At 42.1% G+C, this 24,520-nt stretch overlaps 1 protein-coding gene across 1 annotated transcript in view; it reads right to left on the bottom strand.

Annotated features, from left to right (window-relative positions):
• Nucleotides 1-24,520, bottom strand: part of OBSCN (obscurin, cytoskeletal calmodulin and titin-interacting RhoGEF) — a 212,106-nt gene that overhangs the window by 94,671 nt on the left and 92,915 nt on the right. Inside the window, exons 40-59 of the mRNA XM_068934092.1 lie at nt 23,563-23,826; nt 22,590-22,856; nt 21,505-21,768; nt 17,867-18,130; nt 17,280-17,543; nt 16,675-16,938; nt 15,877-16,140; nt 14,149-14,412; nt 13,375-13,641; nt 12,112-12,378; nt 11,165-11,431; nt 9,676-9,942; nt 8,191-8,463; nt 7,470-7,736; nt 6,510-6,776; nt 5,035-5,301; nt 4,202-4,471; nt 2,948-3,214; nt 1,719-1,985; nt 605-871 (exon numbers count right to left, since the gene is read on the bottom strand). Coding sequence (XP_068790193.1) covers nt 605-871; nt 1,719-1,985; nt 2,948-3,214; nt 4,202-4,471; nt 5,035-5,301; nt 6,510-6,776; nt 7,470-7,736; nt 8,191-8,463; nt 9,676-9,942; nt 11,165-11,431; nt 12,112-12,378; nt 13,375-13,641; nt 14,149-14,412; nt 15,877-16,140; nt 16,675-16,938; nt 17,280-17,543; nt 17,867-18,130; nt 21,505-21,768; nt 22,590-22,856; nt 23,563-23,826 — 5,328 coding nt within the window. The remainder of the gene's footprint in view (nt 1-604; nt 872-1,718; nt 1,986-2,947; nt 3,215-4,201; nt 4,472-5,034; nt 5,302-6,509; nt 6,777-7,469; nt 7,737-8,190; nt 8,464-9,675; nt 9,943-11,164; nt 11,432-12,111; nt 12,379-13,374; nt 13,642-14,148; nt 14,413-15,876; nt 16,141-16,674; nt 16,939-17,279; nt 17,544-17,866; nt 18,131-21,504; nt 21,769-22,589; nt 22,857-23,562; nt 23,827-24,520) is intronic.

Here is a 24,520-nt window from a genome sequence, read left to right as displayed (position 1 = left end):
AAACGTGTAATGCTTGTTCCAGGGAAAAAAGACCTTAAATTTCTTTAAGGGATTTAAAAACCACCTTCCATCCTTCACATGCTTGCAAATGAAGTGTGTTTGTTTGTCTGCAAGCACTGTTTCATTGAAAGGACTCTCTGTTTCATGACTAGTTCACGCCTGGCTGTCCTGCGTGTGGCAGACACCTGCACTGATTGGTAATGCATGTGGTTGGAGGCAGAGAGCTAGCTTACGATCTAAATGGAGTATTTATTTACACTGCTTTAAAAGATTAATAAGAATATCAACAACAACTGAAACCATAATCAATCATAACAATAAATTCACTATTTTTCATAGCAGTTACTCCAAAGAAGTAGTTTTTAAACAGTACCATCTGCTATTGTACACAATATGGTCGGTGCTTTGAACTGCATTAATGTATAAACACTGGTCTAACCTCAGCGTGGATGTAAACGTTTACATCTTCACTGAAATCAGGAAAGAAAAGAATGGAGTTTCAGCTCTTTCCATTTGAGACAAGTTTGGGCTGTTACCGTCAAAGATATTGGAGTGAGAAATTCCGGCAGAGAAATCAGAGCATTTTCATCACATTTCATCTTACCTTGTACATACACAGAACCTGCGGTGATCTCATATCCAGTGCTACAAGTGTAATCCCCACAGTCGTCAGGCTCCACACCATGAATGATCAGCTCAGCGATGCTGCCTTTCAGCTTCATCTCGTACTTGTCACTGGGCTGAATGACCACCCCTCCTTTTCTCCACTCAACCGGAGCGTCTGGCTTGGAGATCTCACAATGTAGGACAGCTGTTTCCCCTTCTTGGGATTCCACATTTTTCAGTTCCTCCTTAAACAGCACTGGTAGCACTGAAATGGAGAAGCAGGCACAGAAGTGACTCAGGGATAAGCAGCTTGCAACTTCTCCAGTGTGGCGGTTCCCATCTTTCTGAACCACAGCTTGTCTGCTGGGAATGCCACCTCTGCAGCAGGACTTTGAAGTCTGTCGCAGCCAAACGCTCGTGGGGATCAGCCGCTGACACCGTGATGGGAGACCGCTGCTGCTTCATAAAGCATCGCCGTGGGTCACAGGCCTTCTAAGGGCTTCATGTGTGCACACCCACAATTTTCAGTGTAATCAATTAGAGGGACAACAGTACAGATCACAGTGTTTGGACACGGAATTGCGGAAACCACTCATTCTGAGCAGAACACCGGATCGAAAAGCATGATCTTGCTGCCTGAGTTAAAAGACACAGCACTCTTTTAGTATAAACCTAATAAAACTCTTAAAACTCCAGTGATGTGGCCACTAGAAAAAGGTAGAGAACCACGCTTCTTGGGCTGCTCAGCCACAAATAGGTACAATAGCTCCATGTAAGATGAGCCCATTCTACGCACAGAAAAATACTCCAGTTTCTCTTATTACCAGGTGGCAGGCAAGTTTCCTAAACGCCCTTGTGCAAAACCTCCATCAGCAGCAGCTACAGTTTCGCTCCCAGCTCTCACAGTGAGATCAAAATTGCAATTGCAGAAATAGAATTGGGTTTACAAGGCACTACATCCCTCTTTGAAGAACAGATTGTGGATCAAACCCTGTTCCATTGTAATTCCTAGGCACAGAGCGTTAATGAAAATTCTGCAATAAGGCTTCCATTTCACCTTTGAACAAAGCCACAGCCAAAACTTCTCTGCTCTCAGGCAAGGGTCCTCTTACCTTTGACTTGCAATGATGAAGAGGTTTGCTGATCCCCCGAGTCACATGTATATTCGCCAGCATCCTGAGCCTCAGCATCGTAGATAAAGAGCTCAACACACGTCCCCTCTTGCCTCATCTCATACTTGTCACTCGGCTGCAACACCTTATCTCCTTTCCTCCACTCCACAGCTGCATTAGGTTTTGTCAGCTCACAGTGCAACAGGGCTGTGCGGCCTTCCTCCACTTCTTCATTTTTCAGCCAATGTTTGAAAAGCACAGGCAGAGCTTGAAATGCAAAGAGAAAAAAATGTGTATTAAAAAAAAAAAAAAAAGTGGAGGAAAGTTTTATTTTTAAGGTACTAGTAAGAACTGAAATGGTAACAGCATTCATGAAGTTCACATACAGTTCTGCTGTATTTACCTGAAGGACAGCTGCCAGGGGCAGGAATGGTCAGATGGAGGAGGAGGGAGGGGAGTTAACCAGCAGAAAAATTTTCAGTTCCATGGGAACTGCATTTCTCTCCCTGTATCCCATACCTCTTTTCACAAAGAATTCCCACCTAACTTCGAATGTAATTTCTGAAGCCCAGATGACTTCTCACCCTCAAAATAAAATACAAAATGGGAGAAAAGCACTCAAAGAGGACAAACCTGCAGACCCGAGACTGCGCCATTTTATGAATAACTTCAAATCATGCAGCCAGGAATGAGAATTACAGAATAACTGAGGCTAAAGAGACCTCTGGAGGTCTCTGGTGCAATCCCCTGCTTAAAGCAGGGCTGACTTCAAAGTCAGATCTGGATGTGTAAGGCCCTATCCAGTCACTTTTTGAATATCTCCCAAGATGGAGATTCCTCAGCTTCTCTGGGTCCCAGTTCAAGTATCTACCCACCTTCACTGTGAAAGTTTTTTCCTAATCTGAATTTCCCTTGCTGTGGCTTGTGCCTGTTGCCTCTCACCCTCTCATCTGTTTGCTGGGCACCTCCAAGGAGAGTCTCCTTCTCCTCTCTGTAGACCCCCATTAGGAAGTTGCAGACAGCAATGAGGTCCCCCTCAGCCTTCTCTTCTCCAGGCTGAACAAACCAAGCTGTCTCTGCCTCTCCTCATACTTCATGGGTTCCAGCCCCTTAACAAACTTGGTGGCCTCCACGGACTTGCTCCAGTTCCTCAACTTCTTTCTAGTACTGGGGAGCCCCCAAAATAGTCACAGCATTCTCACAATTGCTGAGTAGGGAGGAAATCATACCTTTAACCTCTAGTCTGGCAGTGGTCTTCCCATCAGCAGTATGGCAGCTATACTCCCCTGAGTCTTCACAGTTCAAATCATAAATGACCAGTGTGTGCACATTCCCCTCCTGCTTGATGTTGCACTTATTGCTGGAGTGGACTGCAGAGATGCCTTTCTTCCACTCCACTGAGATGTCAGGCTTGGACACCTCACAGGACAAGTGAGCTGTGCCACCTTCCTGCAGCTCCAAGCTGCAGAGCTCCTTTACAAATGTGATGGGAGCAACTGTGGGGAAGAGCATACAAAAAGTGCTGCAACTGCATAATCCAGCATTACCCCCAATGCTCTCTCACAGGTGACCATAAGAAATTATAACATCTCACAGTCAATTGGTCAGATTTTTTTTTTTTTTGTTTCTGCTGCTAGAAGAAAGGCCAGGACAAATTTAGACCTCATGCAGGTACCAGCACAACTCTGGTGTCACTTCAGTTTGTTCTAAGGTTATGGAGGATCAGTCCTGCCACACGATAACGGTTTCTAATCTGCAGCACATATACAGCATTGGCTGACTCTCTGGACATCACAGTGGACCTGATTTAATGACTTAGTAAGCTTTTAAGCCAATGCAGAGCAAAAAATATTTAATATATCACTGCTGATTCGATGAAACGTAATGTTTGGAGGAACCTCTGTCCCCCCAGATAGTAACATGTTGAATTGTTCATACACATACATCACTGAAAAGCAGGATTCATTCTATTAGAATAAATGAGATTCCACAGTAAAACTGGTGGAGAGGAAATCAAAGCTGACTATTTCTATGTACATTTTGAACCAGATCAGAGAGAAAGAAACAATGTAAGATACTGTTCTGGCCAATCTTTTAAAATCATTCTATAGAGCTTAATGGAAGTTTTTTCAGAGTTTGTGAAAGAAAAGCAAATATGGTCCAAAACCATCATAAATGGGAGATTAATTCAGAGCATACTCCTGACATACTCTTTGGCACTGATTCTGATCTATCTTGGATGCTTTTTTCAGGAGGAGACAGATGATCTTCAAAGGGTGCCTATTTCGCTCCACAGACTATAAAAAGGACTAAAATGACTAGCTCAGACATAAATACCTAACTCTTGCCTCAGTTAGGTTAGTTGAATCTCACACAAGATTTCCAGAGACCCTTCCTCCCACATACACCTGTCTGGTAACTAAAGCGGTATTGATAGGGCTTACCAGTGCCTCCTAAACCCTTCTTTCCAGGGGACTGCTCACCTTTGACCGTTAGCTGGGCCCCTGAGGTATGCTGCCCGACTTTGAAACTGATGGGCCCGCAGTCTTCTAGCGTCACCTTCCTCAGGATCAAAGTGTGACGCTTCCCTTGAACTCTGATCTCATTCATTTCATTGGACTGCAGGGGAACATCCCCCAGGAACCACTGGGCGTCTTGAGTTGTCTCCCGGGACAGCTCGCATTCAAACACTGCATCTTCTCCTTCATACGAAGTAACGTCCTTCAGTGTCTCCACTATGGTTGCTGCTGGTTCTTTATGGAAAGGTCAAAAGCGTTTGATTGATTACTTTAAATAATGCCTCCTATTTTCCTGGATTAAACATTTTGTTATATTCATTCTTGATGATACTACGTTATTCGAAAGACCTAATGTCCACAAGGCACTAAACACTACATGTATGTGCATGCATAATTTGTTACGTTACATACTTAGAGAGGCATAATGTATGTGTGTGTGTGTGTGTATATATATATATAAACATTACACACATACATTATACGTGATAGTCTATAAAGTGTGTATGTTATACTGTATTGTGTATATACATGAGAAATATCTAATATATACACATTTAAATGCAATATATATATTGTGGAAACATTGTCAACAGATTTTAGTGGGTGATATTAATATTAAAACACCGAATCATTGACTTAAGGCCCAGTTCTGATTCCTGTGAAATCACTCTGATCTCTTTGAAAGTCCCATCATTCTCTTTGGGCACAGGACATTCTCCAAGTGTCACATTATTTAATCATGTGCCACTCTCACGCAAAACAAACTCTGCTCAAGTCTTCCCCACTCGAAGCCCCACCTTTCACAAGCACCGCCGCAGCGGTTTGCTGGTCCCCTGTGTCGCACAGGTACTCTCCAGCATCAGCTTTGCTCAAGTCGCGAATTGTCAGCTCAGCCACAGAACCATCTTGGCACATTTTGTATTTGTCACTTGGTCGCAGCACTGTCCCAGCCTTCTTCCACTGCACAGTGGCATTTGATTTTGAGATTTCACAGCTCAAAGTGATTGTACTTCCTTCTTCTGCTTGCTGGTTCTGGAGTGGTTGTGTAAAGATCACCGGCAAAGCTAAACCAAGATCATCAGAAGAATATGTTTAAGTTTCATTGCTAACTGTCTCTCACCAATTCACTGATATGAACCTGACCCTGCTCCCCAGCTGTATTTATTTCCTGTTTTCCCTGTATGTTTCTGAATGGATGACTCTTTTTCTGAACAGAAGGGTGCCATGTGACCATATCGAGTGAATTAATTTCATATCATCTTTAGTATCAGTAAGCAGAAAGGCTGCTAAAGCCCTAAGAGATACATTTAGTAAAACTGTGGCATCGTTCCAACTCTCAATTATAATGTATTTAAAACCAAAACAAAGAACGATAGAAAGTGCTGGATTTCCAGGTTTACTAAGCACTTCACACTCCCCACTAATCTCTGGGCACTGCACACCCTAAGCACCTCTGGAAGTAAGTTCCACTTTATGCAGGAGCACTCACTGATATGGACTCTTGAGCATCTAAATGCTTCAATTTCCAAGTGGATATCAAAGTCAGAACTCAAAAGCCTACACCTGATATTCAAATTCTTGGGTGTTTGGATGTGGACATGGGGAAGCATCATCATATAATATTCCTCCTTTGAAAACTCGATGCGGAAGAGAGATGAACTCTGGATGTTTCTGCACTGTTCTGTATCACTTATAGGTAAAGATGAAGCGTTGGTGGGTTGATTTACAACGCACCTTGTGTGGAAGCTTATTTCCTCAAGTCCAGTTCCCTAGAAGAACCTTGGTGGGTCCAGAGCTACAGCTGAATTGGGACTTGCAAGGAAAGGGGATGGGGTTATGGGAATCATAGTGAACCTATAGGAAGTGGGTGGCACGTGCCTAGAAGATGAGATAATAGATCTGGAGGTGCTTGGGGGTAACATAGCTGATGAAAGAAAACGTGGTTGGTGAATTCTGGGGGACAGCTGGGTAATAACAGGAACCAAGTTTTTGTACAGCTGCATTTGCAGGGAAGGCATACCACTGTATGGCGGATTCCTGCAGCCCTATGGCCCTTAGAAGCCAGCAAAGGAATACAGGGCATGGAGAAATGAGGGCCTGACAGACAAACTTTGTGAAGGCCTAGTCTGTCTGACTGCGTCACTGTTGAGGAAGAAATCCTCATCACAGAATGGGACCGGTCTCTCTGCCATAGAGCCTTTGAAACTTACATTATGGAACACTTAAACTAACATAGAGCTACTTAGAAGATGAAATGAAAGCCTTTTGTCACCTTTCACTACCAGTGATGCCATAGTTTGCTCATCGCCAGAATCACAGATGTAGTCTCCAGCATCCTTCAGCTGTAAGTCGTGGATGAGTAGCTCTACAATAGAGCCCATCTGCTTCATCTCATACTTGTTACTGGCTTGGAGCAAGACTGACCCTTTTTTCCATCTCACTGGCGCATCGTGTTTTGAGAGCTCAGCGTGAAGGGTGACCACAGAGCCTTCCTTGGCTTCCTGGTTTTGGAGCTGTTTTACAAAGAGTGCTGGAATGGCTAGAACCACACACAGAGACACAAAAGGACAGCCAAAGTCAGTACGTATGCTAACAGCACAAGTATTCAGGCACTGATAGATCCTGAAGTTAGTGTGAGAACAGGCAGGCTGCATGCCCTTCATGAGAGAGCCCTCATGGGATATTTCAAAAGACACCATCTGGCATTAATGTCGTGACCCCTCTTTACCTTAGCCAATCTTGTATCTCAGGAAAGGTACATTGATGTTTTATTCGCAGCAAGGGTGGGTTTTTAAAAGACATACTTAAAAGACATTACCCCTATTTCTAAGAGCCTCGAACCTGAAAGTACTTTGGTGACTCATTTCTTAGCTGCAGCTGAGCGTCCTGGTAAGCTTGAGCACTCGCACTCTGGAGCACCATTTGCCCAAGTGGGACTGCAGCTCAAAGAACAGAGGTGGCTAAGAATCAAAATTGTCTATCTGGTCACTCAGACAGAAGCCCCTTCGGTCTAGAACTGTGGAAGGAGTTATTACACTTGCATCTCTCCACGTTTATTGCTTCAGACACTTACTAGAGGATTTAAAATAACTTCTGAAAGCAAAAGACTGGATCCTCAGCTGCTGTTTGTCAGCAAAGTTCATCTGAAGTCATGGACAGTAGATAACACCCACTCACTAGTACTAAGCTATGAAAGTGGAATAATTCTTAAAAACAAAACAAAACAACTTACCTTTAACGGTTAAAGTGGCTGTCGTTTGCTGGTTTCCATTATCACAGGTGTATTTGCCAGAGTCTTCTGGTTTTAAATGATAAATTTTTAAAGTATGGATTGCTCCTTCTTGCCTAATTTCATACTTGGAGCCGGGGGAAATCACCTGGGAGCCTTTCTTCCATTCCACCGCAACATTAGGCTGGGAGACCTCGCAGCGGAGGATGGCTGTTTCTTCTTCCTGCAATTCTGTGTTCTGTAATTTCTCCTTGAAGACTGGAGGGGGCACTGAAATTACAAACACAGCAGAGATGAATTTACAGTCACCCATACCTTGTTTCCCTACAGTTGCAACTTGCAGTTGAACAGTTAAGCATTAAAAAATGCTTTAACTTCTGTGTAAAATATTGGGACGGTTAAAACAAGTGAATGGCTTTTGAATGAAAGCCATTGGCAGGTGTTTCTAGAAGCTAAGGAAGTACTAATCAAAAAATGTACACATATTTTGTCTAGTTCAGATGGGATGGGGACTTTGACCAGACAAGCAGCTTCGAAAAGGGAAGGAGAAGGATGTTTCAGAATTTCTTTTGCCTCCAAATCACTCTGGAGCTCAAGCACAAGCACCTGACTAAGGGGAGTTAACAAGGAGTGAATGATGGCCAGGTCAGGCCTTGAAGTTACTACCGCCATACATGAAAGCAAATTGCTGCCTATTCTCTCCGGTCCTGTTCCTCTCCTTTACCTTTCACTGAGAGCTGTGCTGTAGACGTGTGTGGTCCCACTCGGAAAGCGACCATGCCAATGTCCTGCTCAGTCACCTTCCTTAACGTCAGGGTATGAATCTTTCCTTTTTCTACAGAGATTTCATTCATTTCATTGTTTTGTAGAGCAACATCCTGTAGCTTCCATTCAACGTCCCTTGCGTTCTCATGAGAAACCTGGCACTGAAAAGTGACGTCGTCCCCCTCAAACACCTCCATGTCCTTTAGGCCACTCACAATGGTCACGTCAGGCTCTGCAAAAAGTCCAGTGTTCAGTCGTCAAGCCATAAAAGGGAAAATGTGGACCAAAATATAGATTCATAGAATAACGAAGGTTGAAGGGGACTTCTGGAGGTCACCTGATCCAACCACTACTCAAAGCAGGGCCAACTTAAAGGAGGTTGCTCAGGGCCTTGACCAGTTGAGCTTTAAGTATCTCTAAGGAGGGAGATACCACAGCTTCTCAAATCACATATTTGAGCCCTGATGTTTGACCACTTTCAGCCAGGTATTCAGCGACATGGCCAATATCTTTCAGGTGTGGTTTTATCATTCCTTCTTTCTTTCTCTCACAGATAGGTTCCATATTTTTTTTAATTATTTATTGTTTGATACTGTAAGTGGGCAAATAAAGCTTGAATACCAGCTTCCAAGTTTGGGATTTGGAAATCTGTTATGCTTGCGCTTAAGCATCTTTAAATTAGATTGAACACATTAAAAACTGACCGCCACCACTGCCTTTTTTCAAATAGAATTGCACATACTGCAGGCTGGTGCTCCAATCTGGCTGGGTATCGGGGAGGCACTGCGCTCTCAGCAGGGCCGACAGGGTTAGTGGGAGCACAGAGCATTTGCATTTCAGTTTGCTTGCGTCCTTCTTATAGCTGGGCACCTGCAGATCTCTGCAAAGATCACACAGCCTGCAATACGGCAGAAGCTACACTCTGAATCTCACGGCAGTATCGAGGGGGAAGAAACACAGTCCTCATCTGGGCAAACACAATGCAAATTTATACAACCGAGGTCACTGTATGCATGAAAAATGGTGCAGTTGGGCATAGTATATAGAGCATCTATGCTATACAGAGCAGCCTATAGAGTGGCTAGAAGTGGTTGTTCCACACTAGTGACCTGATCTGAAAGAAAGCTCTGTCTGTAATGAGTTAGGGCCAGATGCAGTCGGCATGTGACTGGAAGCTGGGGACGAACCATCTGTTCACTCACATGATGTCAAGCAAATGTTCCAAGCCACATGAGCAGAAACTTACAGTTGCCTTATCCTCTCCGGTCCACCAAGCAAATCTTTGCTTCACTGCATTCAGTCACTGATCACAATAAGATTTTATATACTTCATGATACCCTTCCCATACTCTGTGTGCATTCACTACAATCAATAGTAGTAATTCTGTTGCAAAATCTTAGCACTTGGAACTAAAATCCCCTTGCCCCAGTAAATGGCTCTTACCTTTCACGGTCAGTTTTGCAGAGGTTGTGTCATCGCCAGCCTTGCAGGAATACTCTCCTGCGTCACTAGGCTCCAAGTGATGAATACGCAATTCGCGGATGGTGCCGTCCTCCCACATTTCATACTTGGAACTTGAATGAAGCACGACTCCATCTTTGCTCCACTCCACTGCTGCTTTGCTTACAGTAATCTCACAGCGCAGCCTGGCCGTTCCTCCCATTTCCACTTTCTCGTTCTTAAGGTGTTGCTTCAGCTGAGGTTTGATGGCTGCAAAGTTAAGAACAATTAATACACAATCCACTAGCTTCAACATATTCATGTTAGTTCTGCACACCTCAGTGCAAAGAACCTGGGGTCTGAAGCTGCAGAACAAATTTGCACTTAGTGATTATGAGATACCAACAAACCTTTTTTTATTCTGTGTATCTAAAAAAGGAGAGGATCAGACAGCTCCTCAAATGTGTTTGTTTCTCATAAAGACAAGGGCATCCACACTCTAACAGCATCTTTTACACAACTTGTCTTGATAGTGAAAATTCCCAAATGGATCAAGATCATGTCTAAGCAGAATCTGGTACTTTCTGACTAAAACTAGTGTAAGTGTGTGGATTTTATGGAGATACTCCTCACTTCTAATATCATAAATAATGTAAACAAGTGCTTTATTTCACTGCTATCTTTTCTAGACCCTACACTGTCAACAGGAAGTCCTTCCAGAGCATGCACAAATAGATCAAGTACACTAATTCAAATCAGGCTCAGAAAACAGCTGGTCACTGATGAAAACGCGAAGGGAATATCCATCCCATGTGCATGTGAGCAGCTGTGAAAATGGGAATTCCAGTGTTTGTGGTTTTCCTATCTAGCTCCTATTCAATATATCTAAAACAAGGGCAGGACTCTTCCACTCCTAGGTGACCCAGCATCTACTTCAAGGGTGAGATTCAACCATCAGGAGTTTGAACAGTTGTGGCTTAGATCAAAAACACAAGTTCTATCCAACAGAGAAGACAACCACAAACCTTTCACAGGCCACAATTAACAACATGCGTTATTCCTGGTTTGCTTAAATACACGATGTTTTCAGGATTTTCACGAGAGGACATAAAAAAACAGAAAATAATAGAAAAAAAACACATTTTTGTAACTGGCTTATGATTAATTATTGACCCAGCTGAACTAGTAATTAATGCAAAGCACCAAAAATAAAGATCTATTAAAATTTCACAGTCTCCATGATGCAGAGTTTCTTGCTTTTATTGATACTAGAGGAATGAGCCTATACACTGTGCTTCATAGACTTAAACAGCCATTCTATGAATCCCTTCCAACAAAATTCATGTTTCTGTATTCTGATTTATCCCTGAGCACCTGCTTTGCTCTTTATCTTACTTTTGCGAAGACTTATTCAGCAAGGAATTACAGAGCATCAGCGAAACAATTTCACAAAACCATTTCATCCTCTGCCCCATTTTGGTGCAATGCTAACCATTCACTCTGAGGATTGCTGTGCTCTGCTGGTCTCCTGTATCACATGTATAATCGGAGGCGTCTTCTGGTTCTACATTGTGGATCACAAGTTCAGCTATGCGACCGTTTAATTTAATTTCGTATTTGGCACATGGGAAGAGCTCCATGGTGCCCTTCCTCCACTCCACAGTTGCCTTATCCTTTGTCAGCTCACACTGGAATTTTACTGCAGATCCTTCTTCCACATCCTTGTCCTCGAGCTCCTTTTTGAAGAGGACTGGCAAGGCTAAAAGAAGGGAAAAAGAAGAAAAAATAGGAGCCTGAGTCAAATCCTAATTACCATGTCTAGACTAACATTTAGGAGAACAAAGTTTCTGTAATTTTCAAATGCTACATTCCTGGGCAGGATCCATGTTTTCTAATTTGCCTAGCACTGGTAACAGATCTTGCTGCTCCAGAAGGAGCCATCTACACCTGAAAAATTTCCTTCCTGTAATCCTTGTGTCAAACTGTTTCCAGGGTTGAATTATTTGAATGAATTTATCCTTTGGTTGATCTCAAGAGAAAAAAAAATATATAGAAAACTCCACGGACAGCCTTGACAAATCAGAAAGGTCGTTGTCAGTCTCCTTCCAGGACTTGGAAGAAAATCTTTTTTTGAAATACGGAAGTCACATGTCATGTGAAATGTCCAGACGTTAAGCTAAAGCATTGTTCTTCCTTTAATCTCTCCCAAGCTGTAAAGCTAGAAAGTGTTTCTTCTTATAACCCAACACTCCAATGCAGCACTGCAAGCACAAACTCTACCTCTCCTATTCTCATTTTTTAAAAAAAAAGGTGCATCAGATGCAAATGGAAGTATTTATGGGCAAAATATTATGCACTTCAAAATAATTACATTCAAATTGTTGCTTTGTGCGTTGAATGATATCCAACATGCTTTAGGAGTCAGCTCACACCACCTACCTTTCACATTTAAAGATGCCTTTGTTTCCTGATCCCCAGTATCACAGCTGTATTCTCCTGTATCTTCCAATTTGAGATTATGTATTAAGAGCTCTACCAGGCACTCCCTCTGCTTCATTTCATATTTCTGGCTGGGCTGCAGCTCCACTCCTCCTTTCCTCCATTCCACTGCAGCATTGGGTTTTGATAGCTCACAGCACAATGTAGCTGTACTTCCTTCCTCAGTTTCCTTATTTTGAAGGGGTTGTTTAAATATGACAGGCAGGGCTGCAAAATGTGAGACGCAAACATTTTAACAGTGCTTTAGTCCTGAAAGGACCCAATCCTACCATCATTCTTCTGAAAGAGTCTGTTCTCCTGATTCCACAACCCATGGGCTGAAGCTCTCTTTCTTGGTAGCATCCTTCTTGAATCATTACGTGAACCAAGAGGTGAGGACAGATTGTGAAATTAGGAGCAGAGCTGGTCTTACAAAGCAGTCCACAGAACGGCCTGGTCTGAGGTCTGATGGAGTCAGACTGTCCTATGGAAACCTCTCCATGCAAGCTAGGGATGGCTTAGTCAAAGAACACTGGGACACAGCAGGATGCTCCTTCTCTTACATGGGCCCTTGTTCTTCCGTACTAAATATCCGTGACTTTGAAATATTTAACTAAGAGTCTTCTCCAAATAAAACTTCTGCTAACATCTAAAAGATCAAGTTAGCATTCAAAACAGGGATAGTACGGTAAGAGATGAAAATAAAGCGATAAATGGAAGAAAAAGGGGAAATTCAGACTTCAGAAAAGATCTTGCTCAGTTTGGTAGAAAGGGTTGAGGAAAACACATGAGGACACAGCTGTTTACACTCAAAGTTCATATATGAGTCTCAAAGCCTCAAGTAATAATACCGCTTGTTCAGAACATGTTACAGAAATCCTTTATCCACAGTTCTGCCCAATCGTTGCATCCCTTACGCCTAGCAAAGCAATGAACAATCATCATTCCCCAAATTCCCCTATGCAGCCAAACTCCCTGCACTCAGAGGGCATGAGAGTTCATTATATTTTGACACCCTGGCAAAGTTTAACCGCTTTGATGCTGATTCATTTTTTCAGATGCTACAGACAGAAGCCTTCTACCTTGACCATGCATCAGGCTCAAGTAGAATAGGTATGCTGTCATCAAGGACCAGTAACAAAGCAAATAAACAGCAGTAGGGAACACTGAGAGATGCTCCTTTCACTCCATGTTTACTGAGTCAAAGGTCAGCACTCTGCCTACCATGTACAGTGACAGCAGCCGTTGTTTGCTGATGTCCAGAGTCACAGGTGTACTTTCCTGAATCTTCCAGTTCTAAGTCATGAATGACCAGCTCAGTAATGGAGCCCTGCTGCTTCATCTCATATTTCAAACCAGGGTAGAGAGTAATATCTCCTTTCCTCCACTCCACTAGAGCATTGGGTTTGGTAAGCTCACACTTCAGAGTCACTGTACCACCTTCTTCTGGATTGGTATCCTGAAGCTCTTGCTTAAAAAGTGCTGGTAGAGCTATAAAATAGAAACATAATTGCAATATACTGCAAATTGATGTTGGGAAAGAGAAAACAAATAAATTGCAAATATCAAAATAGTTTTTTGCAGATGGATCTAAACATCAAAGCTCTAAATCTGAACTACAAGGCTATTTTCCCTGAGAGGTAATAGGAGTATCTGCAGAACATAAAGATGTTGATTTCAGGAAGTTACGTTGGCCATGAAGTAGGTACAAGCTTAATCTACTCTAAGATCGAAAAACAGCAGAAGATTTTCGCCAACTATAAAAATAGCCAACGTGTTGTTCTGATCACTGAAGAGGTGTTCTGAAGATCTGCAGAGGGCGCAGAAGAATATAGAACAATATTTTCCAATATACACAGTTTAGAGGTCATCAAAGACAGGGAATACTATTTCAAATAAATGGAACTTCATTTAATAAGGCTAGACAGAGACAGAAAACAGAACACCTGATGGGAGAGGACAGACTTTTCTAGTTGGGAAATAGGAGATAATTTTTACCCTGTACTGATAAGACCGCTGTAGACTGGTGCTCTCCACACACACAGGTGTATTCTCCTGCATCCTTCTCCGCTATGTCATGAATCATCAGCTCTGTCTTGGTCCCTTCCTGCCTCATTTTGTATTTCTCATTTGCTTTAAGGATCCTCTGGTCCTTCCTCCACTCCACAGGAGCAGCTTTGGTAAGCTCACAGTGCAGAACGACATCTTCACCTTCTTTTGCTTCCTTATTCTTTAGCTCTTCCTTAAAATGCGGTGGCAGGGCTAAAGGATGCAACATGGACAAGTGGTCATCAGAAAAGCAGAATTCAAATTCCAATTTCTTTTTGATAGGTGGGATTATTTTCCCTTATGCCTCCCTTTTTCATCCTTTTCTAAACATGCCTAGCGATAGCCAAGTTCAGAAACCCTGAGAGGATCCTTCTTCAAGTTTGATGCGAGCGTGGTTTCACTTACCATCCGCAATTAATTCCCTGAGTGTCTGCTGCTTTTCAAGGTGAAAGAACAATACAGAGGGATCCAGATTTACTGGATGCAGTAGCATTTTACTTACACAGGTATGTATGATTTCCAAGAGGCTAGTAGACCATTTTTGTTTGTTTGATTGAAAACTTATAATCCCAAATAAATGAAGCATCTGGAGTTCAAAAGATACCTATTTCTATTTTAAAACTGAAGTCTGAAGGGCCATTATATGCAACTGGAGAATATCAGGTTCTCACTTTCCCATTTTGGAAACCTGAGCCCAAGGAAGAACTACAGGAACGTTACCTGAAGGAAACCAATTCTTAACATCTTAGCTGCAAACCTGCCTTGTGCACAGCTAATATTAAAGGGGAGAGTGTACAAACACAGAGCACTTCTCAGACAGGTCAGAAAAAAAAAAAAAACAACATGTTTCAGAAAAGCCCGGGAGAGAGTGAGAAGTTGTTGGAAAAAGTTGGTTGGGAAAGAATTGGATCCCTTTGACCATGTAAGTTCCTCAGAGCCAGGAAAGGTTCCTTCACTAAAACAGATGCCCATTAATGAGAGGAGAGTAGAACATCAGGTAATGAGATTATTAACATAAAATAAGGATTTATTTCTGATTTGGTTTATTGGGAGCTGGTAGAATAAAGAAGATTGCAGTTGCTGAAAACCTGTCTTTTTTATTTTTATTTTTTAATCCCTCATTGTCAAGGCAGTCTGTACTCTGCTGGTCCCCACATAGAGGTTTAGTCGCCCACATCCTTCAAACTTAGGTTATGAAACAGCATGAACTGCTCTGAAATAGCAACTCTTATCTCATTTGCATTTATGACTTTCTTTAAGAATATGGAGCCCTTTTTGCGCATCGTCAGGAACAGCCATGGCCAGGTCACAGAGCAGAGTGACTTCTCCTCCTTCTTTGGCTTCCCCATCCCTCACTACTTCTTTGAACAGTGAGAAAACGAAACAAAGGAGATGAGGGGGAAACAAGCTAGAAAATAAAAGTGCCCAAGTACAGGAAGCTTGAGAAGAGAAGAAAAAAATATATCTCATTTTCTCCTTTTGAATGGAGGTGGATTACTAATGCCTCCAAAATTTGTGTTGAACAATGATTTTTCAGAAATAAATGAGCTACACGCAGAACGAAAGAACACAAAAGGAAAAAGCAAAGACAGGTTACTGATCCAGGGCTAAAAGAGCTGAATTTCAGAGTGATATCTATCTACAGAGCGATTCATTAATTTAATAGTGCCTTTTTACCATGGACTGTTAAGGTCGCTGTTGTCTTCTGGTCACCACAAACACAGGTGTAATCTCCAGCATCTTTGACTTCTAGGTCACGAATGACCAGCTCTGCTGTAGTGCCAGCTTGTCTCATTTGATATTTGTCACTTGTTTTGAGCACTTGGGACCCTATTTTCCACTGCACTGGAGCTGCTTTGTTTAGCTCACAACACAAAGAAACTGATGCTCCTTCTATGCCTTCTTCATTCTTCAGTTCTTCTTTGAAAAGCACTGGCAGGGCTGGGAATGGAAAGTCAACACACAGAGTATTTAAACTAAGACCTCTGCAGCTTGCAGCTGGCATCATGAACTCCTCTAATTTATGTTTTAACATGGCCAAGTCAGGGACTTTACTCTAGCCATTCAGGTTGAGCTTATCACTATGATGATCTAGAAAACTGAATCCAGCAGTGCCAGTAGGAAAAGAACAACCGTGCTGAAAGGTCAAGACACAGCAGGCTGGATGGATTCAAAGGACGTATCACAGGGCCACCCTCCATGAGGGCTGAGTATCTCAGCTGGTCTAACCCCAGCATTTCCTAGGCACTATTCCTTTCGGTTTACAGTACAGCAGCTTGTCTGCATGGAGGAACAGCCATTTCCTCTGCTTCCTCTGCAGGGATATCAGACCAAATTAAGATGTCAGAACAAGAAGTTCTGAACACATTAATTCCTAGGAAAAAGCCTAAAGCTGGTAGGTGAATACTTTATGCAGCTCTAGGATCCTTCACAGAAACAAATTATAATAAACACTCCTCTGCAAGGGGAATTTACCATTCACTGTCAGAAAAGCAGTGGTGCATTGGTTCCCACACACACAGGTATAGTCTCCCGCATCTTGCAGATCTAGCTCACGAATTTCAAGCTCAGCAAGAACATTATCTTGCCGCATGATGTATTTTTCACTCGCTCTGAGCATTTTGTTCCCTTTCTTCCATGACACAGACGCAGCCTTGGTCAGCTCACAGCGCAGAGTGGCTGTCTGGCTTTCCATGGCCTCCAGGTTCTTCAGTTCTTCTTTGAAAATTGCAGGCAGGGCTGAAGGTCACAGAATGGACAGAGAAGACATTAAAAATGACACGTTCCACACAGCCGATGGGAGGGATAGGGAGAAGTTTGCTAAGACACAGAAGCAGAAAACACTGTACAGTGGGAACAGTTTCCTTTCTGCATAATTCTAGGACATTAGACAAACCAATAGACAAAGTGAAAGTCAGCCTGGACACTACCAGATCTTAGAGACGGCTTACAAGTTAAATGAAACGGCTTACAAGTTAAGTGAAACACATTCAGCCACAGGTGAACACACAACAAATAGCAGATGAGCTGGTAGAGAAATATAGGATGTTGACATACAGATACATGTATATGTTTTTTACCATGCACTATCAAGGCAGCTGTTGTCTCCTGTTCTCCACACACGCAAGTGTATTCTCCAGCATCCTTCAATTCTACGTCATGGATAAGCAGCTTCGTGACTGTGCCCTCCTGTCTCATTTTGTATTTGTCACTGACTTTAAGCAAATTGCTCCCCTTTCTCCACTCTACTTGAGCAACCTTGGTCAGCTCACAGCACAGAGTGGCTGTTCGGCCTTCTGTTACTTCCTCGTCCTTCAGGCTTTCCTTAATGCGTGCAGGTAGAGCTGAGGATGTAACGGACAGAGGGTTAAAACGGAGCAGCAAACACAGCCTCTAGGTGAAGGGCAGGGGCAGGGGAAGAAAAGGCCTTAGGGCCCGATCTCACATGTACCTCGCCAGAGGATCAGGCCCCAAATACTTATATTGTATTAAAAGTTGGGGTGCAGGTCTTTCCCTTAAACCATAAAACGCGAATTAATTCTCATGACCATGACATGCAAAGTCAGACTCAGAGAAACTATGCAGAGATGACAATGGACACAGACAAAAAAATGAATCCAACCCATAAGCCTGATAATTAGGACATCTACATGATAATGGTTATTACCGTATACTGCTAAGGAAGCTGTGGATTGCTTGTCCCCACACACGCAAGTATAATCGCCAGCATCGTTCTCATTTAGATTATGGATCACCAGTTCTGCAGTGGCATCCTTCTGCCTCATTTTGTATTTCTCACTAGGTTTGAGTACTGTGTGTCCCTTTTTCCACTCCACTGCAGCGGTTTTGGTCAACTCACAGCGCAGACTGACTACTCCACCCTCAGTAGCTTCTTCATTCCTTAATCCTTCTTTGAAGAGAGCAGGAAGGGCTGAGAATAAAGAAGTAAACATTTTCATGACCTGCAGTTCTCAGCCACCAAAAAAATGAACCTAGTGTTTACCAATATCTGTCCATGCCTAATTATTGACTAAAGAATCACCTCACAGAAGGAACATATTAATTTGTATCACAGCCATAAAAGGGTTACAAACAGTAGCTAAATTTGCTGACTGGCTTAGAGATGTATGGAGAATAAACAGCAAGAATGGGACGAAGCCTTCATGTATAGTCAAAGCTCTAACTTCCTCAGTATCATTCAGCCTGAGAAAATAATATAGCAGTTACACCACGGTCAGGAAGAAAAGCTAAAGGGAAGGAAAAAAAAAAGTTTTGCTTCGTGTGCATTAAGGATACCTTGAGACCTTGCCCAAGGGTCAGAATAAAGCTGAGATGCAGAATCACACCAAAAGCAATAAAAAAGAAAAAGAGGAAGGATGTCTCCCATTGTGGACACCTGCTAAAGACCCTCACAGCACAAAGTTCAGGTGTATCCTCATACCTATCCCCTTTTGAAACAGTTAATAGAATCATTTGGAGCGCAAGACTGGATGGTGATGTGGTAATATTAGTTGGGGGTGCAATAGGATGTGACAATGTCTGCTAAGTCTTTGGATTGGGGTGCGGACCACTTTTGTACATTGAACGTGCAGGAAAGAACAGGAGAGAAGGATGTCCAAGTTCTGACTCTGACCAGCAGGAAATCAATATTTGAGACCATGGATGAGGAGAATAACGGCTGACACCAGTTATGAAGCAGAAGAGCTCATAGTTTTTAGGAACAGTAATACTGGAGAAGAGTAAAAAGAAATTCAATTTGCAGCAAGAAAGCAAGCTTCACTAAGTTCAAGAATTCTTACTTATGATCAAGCAAAAGCAAACTTACAGGACAAGGCAGTCTGAGAAAGTGGTAACTTCCTGAAGAAACAAAATATTAAGGGCAATAACTATAATATTAATTACAAACTATCTCGCCTCAAGGGAACATCATGAATAGCGTGCCTAAATCACACGCTCTTCAATGGCCTGAAACTCAAGAGACCTCTTGAGGGAGGTAAATGTGGGAGATATAAATGAGCATGAAATAATTATTACAGAGTGTAAGGCGAAAATGAGAAAGGCCAAGTACGTCTCAAGGAGTTCAGAGGCAGTTCCTGCTTCCTGGGCTCTGTCATCTGATGGGCAAAGGGAGGGAGGGGCCAAACGGTAATCTGCAAAATGATGCTGAAGTCAATGGCTTATCTCCAGACGTAAGAGGTAAGCTTTAGCCCAAACCATTTAGCAACAGAGTGATGAGATCACTACTCTAGGAGCTTTCCATGCCTCTGCTCACAATTCAGAATTTTAGTAGGCAAATAATAGGAAGATTAGCCAGTCTGAACTACATGGAAACAGAAATAATATGATGATATTCTGTAAGTAGATTAGTAGGAAGGAAAAACCAAGGAAGAAGCCGGTCTACCATTCTGTCAGGAAAGTAAGTTGATAATAGGTGACTTGGGGAATGTCACAGTGTTTCATTCCTTTTTCTTCTTTAATATTACAGATACAGAGACATGCTATATGCTGTACACATTTATTTCAGCAGAGCTCTTACCCTGACTTAAGTCTAGATGGGACTACACAGTAGGAAGGACTACTGCTTTGAAAACTGCAGTCAAAGAATATTCAGCTGCGATTTACACCCACAATGGAAGAACAAATTGAGCAGAGTTCCTCAAGATGCTGCCTGGAGCCCAATACTATTCAGAATTTTCTTTAGTGATGTGGACAATCAAATTCAGAGTAGTCTTATTAAATTTGCAAATGATACTAAGCTGCGAAGGGAGAGAAACCTAAAATGCTTTGCAAGACAGGATTAGGATGAAGAGGATCTTGACAAAACAGTAGTGTGAAAAAGAGGCTGCAACTCAGCAAGAGCAGGTGCAAAATATATTCAGGAACAGCCAAAAACACAAATACAAGATGGGGAGCAATAGGCAGCAGATCCGCAGAGAGGGATGTGGGGTTACAAGAGATCACATAGTGAATTCAAGTCAAAAGTGCAATTCCCATGTGAATAAAGCAATAATCCCAATAGGATATATAAACTGGAGCGTCAAATGCAAGGCATAGGCAGTCCTTCCATCCTACTCCATTCTAGTAAAACCGCGGATGGAGCATTTTTGGGCAACACACTTCTAGAAAGGTGTGGATCAACCAAAGATGGTTCAGAAAGCAACAAAGGTGAGCAGAAGTCTAGAAAAAATGACCTATGAAGAAAGGGTAAAAGACCTGAAGTTGCTTAGTGCAGAAAAGAGAAGTCAAAATGGAGACATGACAAAAGTTTTCAAATCTGTAAAAGAATTTCAGAAAGAGGATAATAATAAATATTTCTCCATGTCCACAGAAGATGGAACAAGAAGTAATGACTTAAGCCAGCTCAAGAAAGATTTTGGTTTGGCACTGGGAAGAATATTCCAGCAGCAATGATAGTGAGACTGTGGAATGAGTTGTCCAGGGGTACTGCAGATTCTTTACCACTGGAGGTTTTTAAGCACAGGCTAAGCAGAGGTGCCTTCAGGCTCAAGGGTGGACTAGAAAATCTGTAGAATCCATTCTAGTTCTATTTTCTATAGTTAAATTGGGGGTTCAAGACTGAAATTATCCTTTTTTTTTATTGGTAAATATCAAGATAAAAGGTCTTGGTAGTACAGCAAAGAAATTAATTGACTTTCCAGGTGAGAAAGAGAGATGTAGGTCTACTGCTCACTGTCCTCTGCATGCTGGCTGTGGTAATAATGCTTCCTTCTCTTCCAGTGGAAGCATGCAGATGAGTTTGACTGAGGACCGTGAAGTACTCTCCACTGTAACGCTGAGTAATAAAATGCAATAACAATACAAATCTACAGGACTCTCGGTCAGAGTTATATAAAAAGGTTGCATTGAATCAAGTTCTGCTTGTTACTAAAAATTACCTGTCAAATCTTAACATAACTTGAAATCTAAGATCACCCTGTTTAAGAAAAATGAATGCTCCAGCTATTCCATCTCTCCTGGCTCAAGTTCAAAGCTAGTAAAGCAAAACAAGCTTCCAGTGCAAGCAAGTGGAATCCTTCAGCTTTAGGTGTGATGTAAAGCAGTGTAACCATGCATCACCAGAGCAGGAAGAGGAAAACAGAGAAAAATGTTGGTGTAATCAATGAAACTAGAATCCTAGTTAGAAGTAGATGAAAATCAGAAAAAAAGGCAAGAAATGCATTACAGAAACAATTAATGAAGGCAAGATTAGAGAAAGAATTCATTTTGAGTCAGTATTGAGGTTTCCAGAGGAGGTAGGAGAAAAGTCACACATTAAAATCTGACTTTTCGATTCAGGTATTTTACCATGCACTGTCAGCGCTGCAGTAGTCTTCTTGTCTCCACACACGCAGGTATATTCCCCAGCATCCTTGACTTCTAAAGCATGGATCAGTAGTTGTGTAGTGGTACCTTCCTGCTTCATAGTATATTTCTCACTTGATGTTAGCACTTTATGTTTCTTTTTCCACTCCACAGAGGCAGGCCTGGACAGCTCACATTGCAGTGTGGCTGTTCCACCTTCTGTGGCTTCCTCATTCTTCATTTCTTCCTTGAAGTGTACGGGCAAGGCTGAAGAATTCAAAATGAACAGAATATATGACCACAGCAGCTATCCAAATAACTGTTTATCTATCTGTGGTCCATGGACCGCATGTGACAAGCAAAGCTTTTCCCTAATCGCGTAGGATTACTAATCAGTTGACAGCCACATAATGAGAAAGCTGGAGAACACCTCGTTCACAAGGCATGGCTTTTTCTTATGCAAATAGAGAACCATAGCAGTTTCGATTTCTTCAAACTCTGCAGGACTGAGTCCTGCCTTACTTTTGGTACTGCCTAGCACAACGGAAAATAAAGCCTAACTGGAATGTCTAAGCTCTATCGCAGTGCAGACCATTACTAAAAAAGTTTGTAAATGATAGGTATCCATCCGAGGCATCAATCTCACTGTTCCATGGGATTTCTCCTCAGAACATGGTCAAGTAAAACTTAACTGTCCGATTAGCCTCAAGGAATATTTAATACCACACTGAAAATTATCTCAAAAATATCCCATCGTCAAACTGCAATATTTGCTGCCTTAGGATTGTAATGTCATTACAACCAACATGATGATGGTATGATATTCCTTTTTTAGGAATTACTACATAACATGAACATTAAAACAAATTGGAACCAAGATGAATATCCCAACAGAACCTGGATTTTTTGCAATGAACACTTGACCAGTACCTCATACCGACCAGCCCATTTAGTCCCTTATTTCCATGTCCATCCACAGTTTTCTAAATTGATCAGAAACAGGGCTGCAGTTTCGAAGCTGATACTACCATGCTTTTAAAACACAGATGGCTGCAAATAATGCCCTTAAGTGGGAATATATTTTTTACCATTCACTTTTAGTGCAGCTGTGGTTTCCTGATCTCCATAGCGGCATGTGTAATCTCCAGCATCTGTCAGATCTAAATCGCGAATCATCAGCTCAGCAACTGAGCCCTCAAGTCTTATGGTGAACTTCTCATTTGGCTTCAGGACTCTGTCACCTTTTCTCCATTCTACGGAAGCTGCAGGCTTGTTCAGTTCACAGCATAAAGTGGCCACGCCACTTTCTGTGACTTCCGTGTTCTTCAATTCTTTCTTAAAATATGGAGGAAGGGCTGAAGATCATACGTGAAAAGAGAATAATTTAAAATTGAGGAAATATTGCATCTTGATTGCTCCACTGTATTAAAATCCTTAATCTCTAAAAGTTTCCATTAAAATATATGGTACCTGAGTGCAAACCACAATGATTTCAGGGGCACCCCTGCCTTTTGCTTTGCAATAGGCCACATTTGCCACGTCACAACCGAACTGGAAATCAGTATTGTAAAACTCAGTACTGGAAAGTGCTTTAAAGGCATTTAAGATATAAACAACAGAAGGCTCATCCTGAACTTTCAAGGAACTCTACACAGCTCTATCTTGTGCTAAGATTAGATGAACACTTCGAATGAACGCCCTGTGTTACTTAAACTCCAAGATGCGGTATATCATTCCTACCTCTTTCTCAATTTTATCACAACGGACCACCTTTTAATTCCATTTAAGAAAAAATAAATGAAATCTCCTCCTTTAAGTGCTGTTTATGACTTCAACAAGGTCTTCATTACCTGCTTCTAGAATCTATTAACAGGAAAGAACGTGGACTGAAAAGGCTGTATGATGCTATTTATCAGTCCCAAGTGAGGGAAAGATATCCCCAGTGCTTGGCAGAGCTGTTATAAAATTTAAAATAAGAGATGGAATCAAGACCAGTTTGTGATCCTGCTTGGGATCACAGATGACAACGCATAAAATCCCTATTAAACTTATGTATTTTACCATGCACTGTCAATGACGCAGTAGTTGTCTTGTCTCCACACACACATGTGTAATCTCCGGCATCTTGCTCCTCCAAGCCATGGACTGCCAATTCAGCAATGGTATCCTTCATTCTCATTTTGTACTTGTCACTAGGCTTGAGCACTTTTTGCCCTTTCCTCCACTCCACTGGAGCGGATTTAGTTAGCTCACAATGCAGAGTAGCTGTCCCGTCTTCCGTGGCTTCCACATTAGTGAGTTCTTTTTTGAATAATGCAGGCAAAGCTAAGGGATTTAATATAAACAAAGAGTACATCAGAACCATTAATCAGACCCTGAGGAACACAGGAGTAGGTTCTGAGCCCTGTCCTTCACGATTAGAAGAAGCTAAACCATACAGTCTCCTTAAAGAATGATCCTGCACTAGCTTGAAAACTGCACCTATTAGGAAACTACTGTGGGACTTTAGAGGAATAATTGTCACAATAACCTTCTTCTAATGCTAACTCATGCAGCATGCTCACCATTTCCCAGCTGATCCAGTAGTCCTCTGTATCTACTGCAGTCTGAATTCATCTGTCCTGAACACTAATCTCTTGACTGAAAGTCACTGCCCTTGGCGATAGCCTAGTTGTCTGCAGATCTCTACAAGAAATACCTTCCCTGATGTCATAATTTACCTTTCTTGGTCAGAAAAAAAATGGTAAACTAACTTTAGGTGCACCTTTAAGCCGTAAGAGTCATTATGCCCTTGGAAATAATATCAGGAATTGGGGTAAAAGAAGGTTTTTCAGCAGCATTCAGCAAGTTGTCTTGTGGTGCATCACCAAACACAGTTAAAAGAAAGTGACTGGCATAGGGAAGAACATGCTAGTTTAGAGGAAGGGAAGAACAGAAGTGCATTTGATCAGGATAAAGAGGAGGAAGGAAAAGCATGCAGAGAAATCTAAGAGAAGACAGAATTGTGCCGTCACAGTTT

Source organism: Struthio camelus, chromosome 2 (genome assembly GCF_040807025.1).
Source record: "Struthio camelus isolate bStrCam1 chromosome 2, bStrCam1.hap1, whole genome shotgun sequence".
Lineage (NCBI taxonomy): Eukaryota > Metazoa > Chordata > Aves > Struthioniformes > Struthionidae > Struthio > Struthio camelus.
The sequence above is the reverse complement of the archived record's forward strand: the minus strand, read 5'-3'. Positions and strand labels throughout refer to the sequence as shown.